Raw genomic sequence first — 16,375 nt, 5'->3', positions numbered from 1 at the left:
ATTAAGTCAAGGGAACCTACTCATCATCTTGTTCATCAAAATTACCTCCCATAGCATTTTGCAGACGACAGCGTACAGATAACCGAGAAAATTATTTAGCTGATATTTTAGTTGATAGAATAGGACGAGCGACTGATTTACTATCATTTATTGATGAACTCTTCTGTCTCTGAAAGTTGTTGCTGGCTTTGCTACATTCTGAATCAAGTAGGTCCAGTGGATGATTCAACAAGATTTTCCAAACAGCTGATGAATGCAGGAAGTAACCTGTAGGTAACATTACATTTAAAATGTTTGACATTAGCCTAAAAATGTTAACGGTCGAGTTGACACGGTGGTGTGTACGTGTGCGTGTAAAAAACAATTATTTTATTATTATGCACAAAACATTCGCAAACTGTGAACGAGAAAGAGAGAGGTGGGTGGCTGGCAGGAGACTGGAAAAAGGAAGGTGGAGAAATCGAGCGAGCTACATAATCGTAGAGAGAGGAACTCGCTGAGAACACTACAGTTTCTTTCTCTCCATTCACTCGAAGCGTTGCGCCCTTTTTTCTCCCTTTTGCAAATAGGTAGAAGAAGAGAAAGGTGGTGGGGAGTCAAGATCGTTCTCTAACCTTTCGGTCTTTGGGAAGGGACGTAATAAAGACCACACTTTTCTCGGAGTCATCTTTTTTGCAAGGACGGTGTCAACTCCTCTCCCTCGTTGCCTTATCTTCGCCGGCCCTCTTGGAGTCAGGTACCATTCCCAAAAGCCGGGTTGACTGTCTCATAATACTCGCAACACTGATGCCACGCTTTAGCAAGCTTGACAAAAACAAAGTAGCAAGTAATTTATAGAACGTGTTTCCCCGCTTTTCAGTGAGCTTAGTGCGCTTTGCCAAAAAGATTGCAATCAACAGGATACCCAGAGTTGTCGATTCTGTCTCATTTTTTCGCAGTTTGTCTGTCTTATAGTGGCAATACCTACATAAAACGAACACACATGCCTAGATACATATTCATACAGCATACATATTCGTCGCTGCTCGAAGTCTTTCTTTCTCGATGCGAGGCAGTAAAAGAATAGAGCTGATTATGTAAAGAAGACGAGTGACCATCGTCTATCACACTGTTCCCATCATTGCCAGCAGAGGTGACAGCATGTTGATCGGCTGTAAAGTCTCACGCGTGCCTCTACTTCACTGTCACAAGACTTTGCGCAGTGGCCCATCATGATCTGTGCCTCGAAGATTGGACTGTATAAATGCCCCCTTTTCCACAAATCCTTTTCATGAGGACAAAGCCGCTCTCTATGGGATGTGACAAAAATGTCTAAGGCATCATTTGTTTCAAAGTATGCAATGCACATGCAAGAGATTGGCCATTGGAACTCGAGGATTCAACTAACCGCAAAAATAAACCCTTTCCGCCTCCAAAAAAAGCCAAACAACCAAACCAAACAAATCTTGAATTTGCTGCACCCCGAGCAGTAGCGCTCTTGTCTTCATTCCTAAACAATACAGTGTAACAACTATTTACCTCTTATTAGGTATTTTAAATAATCTAGAGATCATTTAAAGTACACGGCAAAATATGCGTAGGTCATTTTCAAATACTAGGGCGTTTTATATATTATAAATATAAATGACGAGCTTCTCTGGATGCTGGTATCCTCTAGATGTCCATGAACTAATCCCTCGCGGATACCAGGGCCAAATTCACTTTAAATATTGCGAGCTTTTCAAAGTTATATATTCTATCTGTATAACAACTTGTTTTCATGTGTGTGTGTGTGTGTGAGTGTGAGACCTATTTCATGCCCTCCTCCTACCCTAGCGCTGGTTGTTGCCTAGCAGCCACTTTACTAGTGATCATATGATGTCTGGAACGTGAAGCCCAACCATCAGTTTTACCTTTTGCTGATAAATCAGGTGTCCGTCCCTGAAGATTGTCAGACGGTACTCTCCACCATCTCTTCTTTGCCATAAATAAATAACAAAAATAATCTCGGGCAGCGGGACTTTTGAAGTTTGCGTTCTATCAACTTTGAAGTTATTTGTGGGTTTCTGGTTTTTATAAAACAGGTTTTATCATCTAGAAAACTTGCAAGATTCTAACGTACTTTTGACGATGGCTATTACACGTCATTAAAAAGTATTATCTTCAGCGCTAAAGATTATCTTTCCCCTTCGCAAGACACACTGAGGATTATGCAGTCATCCAGACCTCTACTGCCTGAAAAATCATAATAGGCCAAGAGTAAGCAAGCGTTTGTCATGTGTTAGTGACATGTCACTACCACTACCAAACAACATCCACAATCACCATCACCTATGTTCCCCAGTAATGATTAACAAATATAAATAGTTGCAACTTTTGATCATGGGTTAATTTTTTGTGTACTTCACCACCAGTTCAACATCTGTTGCGTTTGACTCTTTTTTGTTTTATTCCTTGTATTTTGGGTCAAACTAGATATGTTTTTTTCCTCTTCACCTTTAGTCTACACACTGCAAAAATACAACAGCAAGAGTGATGAGTTTTGTTACCAAATCTTACACACAGCCCTGTGCTGCATAACAAAGTTCTGGTCAATGACAAATGGCTTGTGCGGTAGTCCTGTAAGATTACAGTGCTGTGCAATGTTTTGAATAAACTACTAATGTTTCACAAGCTAGCATAAATATTTGGAGAAGAGGTAATTTAAAAAAAAAAAAAATCAGTTAGTGTTGGCAATGTGGGCGAGCAGTAGATGGTAAGATATTTTTAATTCGAGAAGTTTACAGGCCTGGTCACGGCTTTGTCGGACATAATGTCCTGACGGACCATTACAGCGGCAATTGGAATGTCATTCCATTCAGTTCTGGAATCAGTTAAGTCTGACAAGGAGAACAGTGAGACGATTATCGGGCGTGGGTCAAGGCTGATGAAATAATATTGGTCTGAATGTACGCGGTCCGGCACGCTGTTCTGTCTCTCAAACTCTTGCCTACACACAAACAAACGTACCCACATACCTGCACGCACGTACACACACAACACAATCTTTTAAACTTCTCTTTTCTTCAAACAGAAGCTGGGACACACACACACAAACACACAGACGTGTGCATACACAAGCATTTCTACGCACAAAGCACGTGCATTTTCAGTTTCCCCCTTTTGTTCACATGTCGTCTGTAAGTCGGGAGAAGAACTTTTTCTTTACTCATAACCAATATCTCACATATAAATAGTATCACATTGAGAATAGAAAATATTTGAACACAACGTAAGTAATAGAAGGCATGTTTATAGTCACATCTTTCTTAGTAATAACGTGTGTATAAGTAAATTTACATCATGTTAAAGCTATGATGATTAAACTTACACATCAGTGCCCAGTTAAAACAATGGGTATTTACACATGTTCACTGACTCAAAAGTAACTACAGATGTTCAGTTGGGTTCGTTCAGTAACGGTTACAGGCACACACATCCACAAAAATGCTGCACCTTCAATGATGTCAGAAGAATGAGTATAGGTCACTTGTGCTTTTGTAAATAAAAATTGTTTCAGCATCAATATTTTCGTAATCCAGCTAATAACTTTTATGGACAATTGAAGAAAACTTGCATTATTTTCCACTGTGATGAAGCAGCTTCAATTGTGCAGTTAATTATGCCGTCAGCCATGTTGACGCCTTCGGGTCGGAATATTTTCAAATAAGTGATTAACTTAATACGGTTTCATGCCATGTTTAAGCTCTAAATTTGGGTGTTGCCTTCAGTTCATGAGCCACAATGATGGTAAGTATGTGCAGACAACAAAATGTATTTGTAAGGAACATGTACAGTGCTATGCACAAGAAAAATGTTAAGAGATGAATTAAAAACATTCATTCTCACTCTACAATAAAGTTTTCTCAATACAAAAATTTGGTTAATGGAAAAATAATCTTTGTCAGGAGAGATGTTAATCTGCCTCCTGGGCAATGAAACCAAAGTGTTATAGCAACGATCACAGTGTCTTACAGATCCAATCTGTTTGGGGATCTGAATGATTTCAATGAAACATCGTAGTTTTGATGCCTTGGTTTTTTTTTCTGTTTTCCAGATGTATTTTCTTCAAACATACTGTTTGAAAACTCGAGATTTCTGCTCGATTCAGTGGTCTGAATCTCGTTTTGCTTCATCTCAACTGATCAAGTAGACAATGATTACGATGTAGTGTTTGTGTGAAAAATGACCTGTTCAAAAGGGTAAACTGCTTTGCAAGTAACAACTGTACTTACCAGGATACATGCCTTTAAATACAGTACTGATATAAGGAGGTGAACTGTCACATCAAGACAGCGTTTGAAATGACGATTGTAGTTTCTTTAAATCCGTCAAACAAAAGGTTAACCAAAATATAATTGGCGATTTAAAAATTTAATATTTAATGAGCGAGTTTGAACTGACCTTTCTGTTCTTTTTACACAGTTTCATTTATACCATATCGACAGTATTTAGTTGAGGAAGACCTTATTCACGATATAAGATTTATTGAGTACTGTTTACTTACAGTTACATAAGGGTTATTTTGATGCATAAATGGAGAAGGTTAGCAAGATATCAGAACTGAGTTCCCTACAGCGAAAGAAAAGCAGAATTTTTTCTTGCCGGCGATGTAGAAAACCTTGTTTAGACCTGCACTAGAAATATCGTGTTATGTAACACATAAACATATAGCGACAAACATGATGCCTCCATCGATATGACCAACATTACATTGGTAAAATTGTGCACTCTTGTACTCTTAACACGAACATAGTTTCTTTTTTACATATCCGCCAGTTACCCAACACTTAAAAGTTCGACTAAAGGTTGTTTAAAGGGCGGTCGATGTGGCAGTGTGTTGAGCAGGTGGGGTAGTATGCTTCTGGATTATCGTAACATTTCGAATCGGAGTTTTTCTCTTTCTCTTTCCGACGATGATATGGAGAGTATCTTCAAAGATTATCAGAGTCCAAACAGCGACATTCGCAGAAGGCTTTATACATGCTGCATACAGTACCCTGCGGAGTAAGGATGGGTGGGCGGAGGTACACGGCAAACAGAATTCCAAGTCGTTACATGTAACAGGACAATGTTGCTTCATACAGACTAACACTTTCATTCTTTCATGCATTCATTATTGAAAACTGAGTCACATGTTAATGGGAATAGGTAGATCAAAAACCGTTGAAAGTGTACATATTCTCTATTTGAAAAATGTAAACAGTGTTTTTTTTTTAAATGAAATATATTTCAGAAAGCTTGACACAGAACGACATATAAAAATCACATCTTTTCCAGTACAGTCTTGACTTACATAAATAGGTCATGCAACAACAAAGATAACGAGGAAAACGGTGTGTACTGTTATTAGCAGGGTTGTCAAAGGAATTATCAGCACCCACGTACTAAGAAGAAAACCTCGTTCCAAAATGTTCTCTGCTGCACTCGTGTGAAAAAGCACACACACAACCTATCTACTTAGATACGTTTACAAACCGCGCCACACGCGCGCACACGCACACACACACACACACACACACACGCACACACACACACACACAAAACATCCTTCAACCAAAAATGTCTAGAGACTGGCGCACCAGTGCAAACACATTGTTCACAGCAGATGTACTGATATGAGTATATTCTCCAAGTTTTTTCCCGTCATTTCATCCCCAAAACTTTGACGTGGTCGTGCACTTCCTCCACCGCTGCAAACAGTCACAAAGACTGGGCGAACAAAAAAGTTCCCTTCTCACTTGCTCGAGCCAGCCTTGACGAAGTTGTTTATGTTGGCCCGATCCGGCGGCGGCTCCTTGGTCAGAGAACAGAGGGACATCCGCGAACTCTCGGTGGAGACCTCGGAGCCACCCGCGTTGCCTCCGGCAACGACCAGCATGGGGTAGCACGGGTATCGGCAGCCGTAAACGGAGGAGTCCGCGACGGAAGCTTCGGTGGGTGGCTGCGACGGAGTGCGGCTCTGCCGGTCGCAACGGCCGTGCGACCACGACGACTCTGAGGCAGTGGGGTAGGAGCGGCGGTTGAGTAGGGCCATGCGGTGGGCGCCCCCGTCTTGCTCGGCAAACCCCCGCCGCCGCCAGTGCTGGTGCAAACAGTAGCAGCAACGGACGAGCTCTCGTTTGAACTTGATGGTGAACATGCCTGGAATACATCATCATCACCTTCATCATTCACTAAGGTTTGAACTTGCAGGTGAACACTCCTGGAATAGATCATCAACATTCACGAACGTTTGAACTTGGTGGTGCCTGGAATACATCACCAGTCAACAAAGTCAGTCAGCACGTGCTGCATTAACGTCTCGGGTCTGCCAGGTCTCGGTTGTCAGGTCTAGTGACTGGCTAGCGCGGTTTAGTCGTGTATGACCTAGTCATCAGATTATACCCTCGGGTAAGGCTCGGGGAAAACGAGTCCAGCTGCAGATCGAACGAAACTGTTTTTTAAAAACCTAACATCTCACACTAAATGTCCTTCGTTGCACCAGCTGCAGGATTGTTTAATTTCACACCCTCTCTTTGACTTAACAACAAAAACCACATTTTGGACCACGTTTCTTTTACAACAAAAGTTTTGCTCCCTATTTTGATCTGCGAACCTAGAGAGCGTTTCCCACTTTTGACATCCGGGTGCCAGTTCCTCTGCTACTCAGCTCTCCTGGTCTTGTTTCGATGGAAGAGGATTCAGTTTTGACAGGAATACTTTGCTCGATGAATCGTACTTTGCAAGAGACTGACAAAAACAGAGGTGGAGGAGGTGCCTGGAGTGCAAGTGATTATGGGATATTTCCCGCAGTGCATGTGATCATGGGATATTTCGAAGCATTTGATTTGAACACATCTAAGGCCACTTTGTTCAGTTCACAGAGATGTGATTAGACAGACCTTTGCACATACACACCCACAAAGACTGCTAACACGGTGATGGTAGTGGTGATGGAGTTGGGGGAAGGAAAGGTGTTGTGATAAGGCGGGTAGGAAGGCGGGTTCACAAACGACGTAGAGAAAAGGTTGCTTGGAGACCAGCAAGAAGGAAAAGAGGAGGCGGGTATGCGCGCTGTACGGGTATGAGCAAGATTCGGATGTGGTCGGTGCTAATGTCTTGAGACGCTTTCCTCTCAAGATGGCTAAGCGAGACAGCTTCAGATCAGTCTGATGGAGCAAGAAGCGTTGTTGCTCCTGTAAGGGTTGTTCCGGCTACCCAGTTTTCGCTTGAGCCAGTTCTGCCACCTGCGGCGCTCTCGTCTGAAGGCGGTAGTAAACATGCCTGCAACGAAAACACGCCGCTGTGTCATTACTCCGCAACATACAGAAAGGGAGGTAAGTAACAGTGCAGACTATAGAGTTACTCGTGTCTAGAAGGCGGGCTGCTCAGTGTTCGTTACAGGCTAACCCGAGTCACTCATGAAATTTAGCTGTTGGCTGTCGTTTGTTTGTTGCAAAAAATTCATTTTAAATTAAAAAGTTTGAGATAAAAACATTCTAAATAATGACAGTGCTAGAAATTCTAATAAGATGTTTCGCATTCAGCGAACTGACTCTTCTGACTTGACCTCTTGTCAAAGGTCAAATGAAAACTGCGATGTTCAAAGACTTGTATTTCGGGAGCGGCACATAGTTTCCCCTATCATATGTTCAGAATCAGTGGAAATACTTTTGCACTCAGGTTAGCCTTTAAGTCTGAAGTCAGGGAGAGCTTAACAGCAGGAAGAAGGAAGAGAACAAAACAAAATATTGCTTGGACGTAGGATGGGAGTTGATGCTGATTTACAGGGACACAAATACTTGAGGTACGTGCTAGAAATGCACAGCCTTTATGCCCTTGTTATAGAATACCAGGAATGTCAAAAAAGAACAAGACAAAAAAATAAAATAAAACTAAACTCAAGCAAGACCAGCTCGACATTCAAAAAAGAAACTACATTTCTCTGGTTTCTTCTGGTTTTAGCAAGAGCCGACATGTTCTTATCCAATAAACAACATTCGCAAAACCCTACGTACAGCACTCTTTCTGGCTGTTTCAAAATCTTTTGAACAAAAAGTTCGACCAGTGAGACACCAAGAGTCGTTTTGGGCAAAAAAAAACAAAAAAAAACAACAACAAATAAATAAAATAAATAAAAAAAAAGAGAAAAATATACCGAATTTTGGCGGAAAGAAATGTTTATGGTCACAGTATCGTGAGCTCATGTTTTTACTCTGCATAACGGATTTCTTGAAGGTCGAAAAGATGTTGCATTTTCATAAAAAGTCACTTCAACATGACAGGAGTCATCCTTGTTCAGTGTCATGGAATGCTGCTTTGAACAAAAAAAGTAACATGCCCCTATCAGCGAGTTCTCGAGGGTCCAACTTTCATCCCACATTTTTACTAAAAATTAAAGTTCAAAACAGAAAAAATGCAGAAAACAGAAAGATGAGTTAAAAAAGCTGGAGTAAAACGTCAGGAGACGTTAAAAATGTTTCAAAAATGTGATTGATGAGACTGGATAAAACTACTGGCTTCAACGAGAACTTTGAATAGGATATCGAAACTTCACAGTATCTTCTGGCTTTTCGGAAAATCTCGTTCATCCAAACAATATAATGACTCAAAAGCTATAAATATGAAGAAAAGTTAGTCTGTAAATCTGATTAACCCGCCCTCGTCATTTTGTAATAATTCTCGACAAAAAGTAACATTTGGAAACTTTTTTGTAGCAAACAATGTTGAAAAGAGAAATGTAATTTTTTTTCAATGAGAGTAGCAAGAAGATGACTTCATTCTTTACCAGTAGAGGATTGACCATGTCAGTTATTCTGTTATTCAAAATCGAGAAGAAATAAGGATTACGGAGTAAAATTTGTGTTGGTCGGGGTGTGGGGTGTGGGTGGACATGAGCCGGGAGTGATGGTTTCTACACGATACAGTTTTACAGTACAGCTCAATTCAAACCTTAGTATGTCATCTCTTATTTCCACCTGAGTGCACAACGAAGATGTTGGAACAAATTCAGTGACGGGTTTTGTAACGAGATGCTAGGTAGCGCAAAGCGCGATGGAATGGTCAAAGGTCTCAGACAGCCAGGTCATAGGTCGCAGAAAAAGGACTTCGCAGAGTCAACCGAGCTGAAGCTGCTTGTAATGGCAGGTGAAGAGGGTAGGAGAGAAACGAAATAGTTTTCTGTCACTCTCTCGTATTTTATAGTATCATGAAAAAAGTGGATTCTGTAAGGAATTCTTGCAAAGGTTGATTTAGGATACGGTACAACCGGAGATGTGAGGTCACTGGTGAGACCGGTGAACCGTGAAATATGTATATAGTCTGTTTGATGAAAAGCAAACGTAGCACGAAGGGTGATGTGTAACTAGAGTGAATGTTGGTGGGGGGAGAATAACAAATGTTTAGAACTGTGAAGGTTTAGCCACGGACCTATATCTAGAGGTAGGTCAGTGGTTTAGCGACCCAGGGAGGCCTGCAGAAGGGAAATAATTTTGATGCGTTTTTAGTTGGGCAGAAAAAATGTATAACGTGTAACGGACAGCACACGAAATGTTTAAAGTGGGAATGCATCTTATCAGTTCCTAGTTTTCACTCTTCAGGGAATAAAACTACGATTTTGTTCTTTGCATTTACATTGAAAAATTTGAAACACGTTAGATAAGTGTAATTCACGACGCCCAACAAGCTAAAGAATAAAACAACTTTCCGTTCTCCCTTTTCCTCATTGAAGTTTGCTGTGTCTCTTGGCACCTCCTCCGTTAGTCTTTCATTTATCTTCCATTTCATATTTGTCCTTTTTTGACGGTGTGGCTTTCATACTTCCCGGTGTTAAATTAATTCTTTGAATTCTTTAAACAGGCCATATTTTAATGTCCTCTTTACTTAGTAATCGTTTGCCTAGTCTACAGTCCAGTTTCTGAAAATCCGTTGACCTCACCAACCGTCTGTGGTCTGTCTGTGCGCGCAGTGCGCGTATAATCTATTCCCTAGGTAGCTTGTGTGCAGGAGTGGGTCATGTCTTTCTAAGACAAAAGTACACAGGTTTCATCTTCAACTTTGCTTCTAATTAAATATGGGCTACATTCATCTCTTTTTCTCCTTCATCCATGCATTCACAGTAAGTAATGTTGCTTAAATATGACAAATTAATCAACACGACGATGAGGCAAAAAGCAAAGGCAGAACATGCATGCACACTTTAACACACTATACTTAAGCAGAACTATTATTCTTCTAGAATGACCGTCCGAACGAACAAATAAATATCTTCTTTCAGCAAGACAACAGTAAACAACAGACGTCGTTTTCAGTCAGAACAAATTGGCACAGACTCAGTGTGATACAGAAGGGGATGTCAAGAAGATCAAACAATAACATGAAGAAGCTTTTGTTATGGACACTACTCTCATCTTTTTACTGGATAGCTCCATTCACTGTGAACTATAGTTCAAGACAAAACAAATGTATTTTTTTTCCAAAATGAAATAGTATTTTTGAAAATTTAAACGGACTGTTGTTTTGCTCAGGTTTCTATTCTAAAGCTACATTAACACAGTTTTCTGGTTATATTTTCTGAAATCAAATAAAACCATTTATTCGTATTATTTTGAGAAAAACGAATCATCAAATAATTATTTCAAGTAATGTATTGAAGTATTCCTATAATTTTTCACAGCAATTAAAAAATTAAAACATATTTCTCGTGAAGTCTTCAGAAATTACACAAGTACTATTTTCATTTTTCTTATGAGTTTTTCTGTTGAACTAGGATAAGGATTCCTATACTGACAAACTTTGATTGCGACGATTTTGTTGTACAGGTATTGCAAACACTCGAGGATTGATCCCGTTATTCCTCCCCTCGCCCCTCCCCCGATATATATATATATATATTGGAATGATGACATCAAACTTTGATTCACGAAAGAGGTTATATATATAAAAGCATACAGACTAGGTAAGCTTCAGCTACAGTTTAGCAGGACCAGACACAAGGCTGAATAGAAGAAATGAAAAAGGAGAAGAACCGTGCAATCATTAAGCACAACCAATAAACTAATAAATATTGTGAGAAGCGTGGATAACAAACCAAAAGACTACCGACAAGAAGCTAATCACGATGAGATTAGTAAGACATCGAGAAAGCGCATGAACGAAGGATAACAAACATCCACATGGCTCACGAAAAAGGAAAATGATGCAAGGTTACATCAACATTGCCAAGTAGTAATTACCAAACTAAGTTTTCAATCGAACACGAAGGAAGAGTGGAAGAAGAAGCAGAAGACTAAAATTAGAAATAGCTTACACCGAGGCAAAGCACTCTAGTGAAAAAAAAAAACCAAACAAATAACGAAATAAAAAAGAAACAATAGAATAATGCGATCAAGATAACAGCTGTCTAGGCCATTCGATGTCTTTCTTTTTCTTATTTAACAAAGGAACAGTATATAACTGTCCGACTTTGGCTATAGATTGACTTTGGCTGTATATATAAATTTGATTTTAGTGTAGTTTGGGAAAATTGAGGAGTGGACAATGTGACAATGCTGTTTAAAAAATTAAAATTACCACTTATAGACTGTTACCGACAGGATTGGCTTCATAAGCCCTGTGATAGCCCGCAATTTTCTGTCTATTCTTCATTTAAATAGACATTCTGCTTAGTTCGTACCTCTCTGATTTCACATATAGGTTTTAGAGACACCTTTATCAAATTAAGATTAGGATACCGAGTCTCCAGTGCCACGGAGTCAGGTACTCCACAGCTCTCTATGCAATGTCCTTCTTGTAATCAAAAACTCCATTTTGTACTTGTCTCTCCGAGGTATGCTGATTTACGAACAGAATACCTTTCACCCAAGTTTTATGGAAACCCATTTCAGTTTAGACAGACCATATTAAAAATCCAGTAACGACATATCGACTTGCTAATTATCTTCAAAAATCAATGGAACGAATGAATAAGGATGTGTCACAATAACAATTTATTGCCTTTTTGTACTTTGTGCCACCATCCTTTTTTTGGTTGTGATTTTTTTATTAATACGCTCCTCATCCTTTTATATATACTGTCATCCCCTTGACATGCAGATGGACTTGTCTATAATGGGTTTTGTTTATTCATTTTCTCTCTCTCTCTCTCACTCTGTCACACACACATACACGCATGTAACCTCCTCCCATACATACATGCACGCACTCACGCTAAACAGCCCTCAGTCACCTCTATAAACTTATGTTTATACTTCTTCCCACAAACACACGCACGTCCATGTTCCTCAATTATCTCTACTCTCACAGCATCTCCCTCCTCCCTTGCACCTCTGCTGCTTGCGCAAGAACTTTGATGATGTTGAACCCGTCCAGTCTTGTTGTTCTGGCAGAAGACACGGCCTGACTACCAACTGCTCGAGGAAATGAAAACTGCATTCAACGACAAAACCTGAAGAGGTGTGCGAACAATAAAACATCGGACTGGACTCGGAGGTAAATCACTCGGCATCTGCGTGGACTGTCAGCTCTTATGTCTTCTCCTAATAGCATTCTATTTAGCCAGCGACAAGGATCTGATGTATACAATCAAGAATCCACGCAGGGTAAAAAGGTCCAAGTGATTAGGTGGGACATAGTTTGTTTTTTTTAATTTGCTGGTGTTCACTTACAACGAAAGAAACAAGCAAAGACATAAAATACAACGAAAACACGTAAAGTAGAATGAATCACTACAACACGGAACTCACGCCTTCCTCTTAAAAACAAAGAAGATAACTTGATTTTTGTTGTTCTCGTCAGGAATTCTAGTTTTATTTGCACTAACTGCCTAATACGTTCACTGCAGTGGAAACATTAATTCAGCTGTCCGGTTTTACAAACAAACAAACAAACAAACAAACAAACAAACAAACAAACAAACAAACAAACAAACAAACAAACAAACCAAACTACAAAATGACTCAAGTTTCTTAAAAATCGCAAATAAAAAAGAGGAAGCAGACGACATCAATGTTAGTGGCTGGCGACTATGCACACGAGGACAGGGATGAGGACGAGGAGCACAACATCTTCACTCACCGTAAACGATTGGGTTGATGCAGGAGTTGGATACAGCAAACAGGAACAGACCGCGCTGAATCTTGGGATCAATCTTGGTTGCTGAGGCGCTGGAAAGGGAAGCCCATCACATTTATCATTTTATTTGTCAAGCTCTGGACATAAAAGAAATTACTCCGTCTCTACGACTTCTGCTCCACCCACAAACACCCACCCCTTGTACAAACAGCTTACAGTAGCGGCTTCGTCATCTTAGGAAAGCTTTTGTGGACACAACCTCATTGGGCTAAAATAATGGTGACAATAAGTAATATTAAAAGGCACTTAATAGGTGGATAAGAACCAGCGTAGACTCCCGAGACCATCATTCCTTTCATATTTCTGTCTACAGCGGCGAACTAAAAGGACATCAACAGAAGAAACCTATGAAATGTTTCTATTTTTATCTCAGACAAGTCAACATCTTCTATTTTCTGATGTCAGTACCGCTACATTACCATTTCTATGCTTCTTGTTTCTTATATTCTTTGAGAATGGAGCCAAAAACATCATAGTTTAGTAACAGGTTTAGGGTACACTTTCATGTTGGCATAAAAAAACAAATATATAAGAAATGCACAGCCCCAAATGTAATGAAAATGTCTATGTTCTTCTGCCATCCTGCTCAGGTCGTTCATTCATTCATCTAGTCAATTAGTTTTTCAGTCTGTCTTTATTCTTTCTTTATTTTTGAAAATATTCTCGTAAGAACACAGGCAGGTTTGCAAGTATAGACGCTGGAACGCACGCACAGACGCACTCACACAAATAAATAAACAAACAAGCAAACAAACAAAAAACGGGTAAGGAGAAAGATGAGAAAAAAGAGATTCCTTTCCAACCACAGGCAGTAAATAATCACAGACTATTTCATAAGCTGGACGTTTATCGGATTCTGTAGCTGAGATACTAAACTTTAAATCATAGACAACGCCACATGAAAGATTGTCCGCAGTAATGTAGATGATGCAGAATGCTCGACTCCTCGTAAACAACATTGCCAAAAATGTTTCTGGAAGGATTCTCATGTTCCTAAGCGTTTCAAATAGGATGTACCTTGCGATGAAGTGCAGTTATAGAAAGGCCATTCTCTTTTGCTCTCTTTGGTATTTGTGTGACTTGCTTTCAGTACAGGGGATGAGTTTATTACCCTGATCTGATTGGTTGTTGTTTACGTTGGTGGTTTCGTCCATCTAGATTGCATATATACACACACGTAGCCATTACTTACCTGTCAAACCAGTACCATGCTGACATCACAAAGTATGGCGTCCAGCATAAAATGAAAGCACCAACTGTAATTTGATCCAACAGAAAAAAATCTGTCAGTAAAATTAATTCATGAGTCGTCATGTAGTCAACAAGTTCTCTGTTTTGCTGGTCAGATCAAATATAAACAAAGTAGAATATTGTCTTTCCACTTTAATCAATGACAATTAAAGAAGAAAAAATGTATTTTTCAGATTAATTACCTCACGCAAAGTCTAGATTCTTTTAAAATAAATGGAAAAGGGACGCACATGGTGTTTAAATTATTAAAAAAGATAGCGAGTTCATTAACTGAGTGGAGATGTTTACATGACTGCTTTATATGAGACAAATGCGCCTCAAAGACAACATCATCAACCAATGACAAGACCGAGGTGTGCAAAATACTCACCGATGACAAACGTCATCTTCAGGGTTCGAATTCGTGCTCGCTCTATGTTGCCCAGGGCCGACCTGCGTAGACCGACTTCCATGTTTGGACGAAAATCGTCCTCCAAGTTGCACATTTCCTCTGAAATAAGAATAATCTTTTGATAAGACTGACCTCTACAAGTATAAAATAAAGACTTGGTACCGAAAACTTTCAAAACACTTTTTTTGTCTAAAGACACCATCTGCTTGTCTGGTTTTTGGATGCTTTGTGCACAACAGCATCCATGTTTCGCATGTTGTCAAAAGTCTTAAAAAACCCAAACATGAAATTGGAAGTTTTATACTAAGTTTAAATTGCTTGAAAGTTTCACTTTAAACTAAGTTAAATAATATCAAATGTTTTCTGAGTGACACCATCTGCTAACCTGACTGAAATTGATTTCTGGATGTTTTATTGCTGCATGGCAAACAAGTTTCGCAATAATTATAGTGTCAAAAGTTTCGTATTAATTTTAAAAAAAGCTGTCACAATTTCCTTTAGTATTTTCTCAAGTGCGTTTCAAGCTGGATCTTTTATTCAAGTTATTTCAGTTTTGTGTGTTGTTTACGGAAAGGTTGAAAAAAAAAGTCTAACAAAGAAAAAATTTCCTGACACAGCAGAGATTTCTTTTCTTTCTTTTTCTTTTTTATGTCGAGTGTGGACAATATTCTCTAAATATATACATAAACCGACATATAAGTTGCATCAGCTATTGAGTAAGAATGGCTGTCCTCATCAAAAGGCCAAAAGGTCAAGTGGGGGATGGGTTGCTATTGTCACTCACTTCTGCTCTGTCTGGACTTTTTTGAGATCTTGCACAGGATGAGGCTGTAGGAGGTGGTGATGATGAGCAAAGGAAGGCCGTACAGGGCGATGACGATGAAAAGGTTATAGGCCAGCTCGTGCATAGGCGATGGAAAGAAGTTAAAGGTCACGCACTGCTTGAACCAGCGATGCTGCGGATGCCGCTCCACGTGAAAAATGACGCTCTGCGACAAGAAGCGTGTGAACAACGTATGAACGGCAGGTGAGAAGCGTTTGAACAGTGAGGTAACAGTTATGCCAGGTATGAACAATAGGGTGTAGCATCCTCCGATGCATTGTAACAGGTCAACAGACACATTTGGGGTTTTGTACAACAGCTATGCTAAGTTCACAAATGTATAGCAAAGATATCTGCCACAAAACATACAAAATCATTAAAAATAATGTTTCTTTTTTTGTCAAAAGTTCTATAGTTAATAACTGCAATAAAAGATCAGATAATATTTGCACTGTCAGACAATGAAGACAGTACAGGCCTCGGTTTTCGTTTCTAGTCTGAAATGACGGCATAAAGTTTCTTGACTTGATGACAGCTTGAATGTAACCATCCCTTGCATCCACCCCATAAATTGATTTTTATCTTCTCTTTCTTTTATCCAATCTTCCTTTGCTGTCGCCTCTCTATCAACTGTGCTGATTTGCATTTTTTGCGTGGTTGTCAGGTCCGTCAAAAATGGACACTGGCTTGTGGGACTTTCATGTCTCTGTCACATTTGCATGCACCAAGGCCCTCACACTGGCAGGCAGCAATGTCAAACTGTTGATGTAGAGTTTCCA

The 16,375-nt window shown here is 39.6% G+C and overlaps 1 protein-coding gene across 3 annotated transcripts in view; it reads right to left on the bottom strand.

Annotated features, from left to right (window-relative positions):
- Positions 1–3,120: 3,120 nt before the first annotated feature.
- The window catches only part of LOC112553883 (gonadotropin-releasing hormone II receptor-like), a 100,283-nt gene continuing 87,028 nt past the window's right edge, over positions 3,121–16,375 (bottom strand). Inside the window, exons 2-6 of one of the 3 annotated variants that reach the window (XM_025221363.1) lie at positions 15,558–15,762; positions 14,753–14,872; positions 14,324–14,387; positions 13,075–13,163; positions 3,121–6,162 (exon numbers count right to left, since the gene is read on the bottom strand). In XM_025221363.1, the coding sequence (XP_025077148.1) occupies positions 5,756–6,162; positions 13,075–13,163; positions 14,324–14,387; positions 14,753–14,872; positions 15,558–15,762 (885 nt within the window). In that variant the 3' untranslated portion in view covers positions 3,121–5,755. Of the gene's footprint in view, positions 7,285–13,074; positions 13,164–14,323; positions 14,388–14,752; positions 14,873–15,557; positions 15,763–16,375 lie in introns of all 3 variants that reach the window. The other 2 variants (XM_025221364.1, XM_025221365.1) reach the window with 2 other exon arrangements.

Source organism: Pomacea canaliculata, linkage group LG13 (genome assembly GCF_003073045.1).
Source record: "Pomacea canaliculata isolate SZHN2017 linkage group LG13, ASM307304v1, whole genome shotgun sequence".
Taxonomy (NCBI): domain Eukaryota; kingdom Metazoa; phylum Mollusca; class Gastropoda; order Architaenioglossa; family Ampullariidae; genus Pomacea; species Pomacea canaliculata.
Note: the sequence above shows the minus strand (reverse complement) of the source record. Positions and strands in the feature narration are given on the sequence as shown.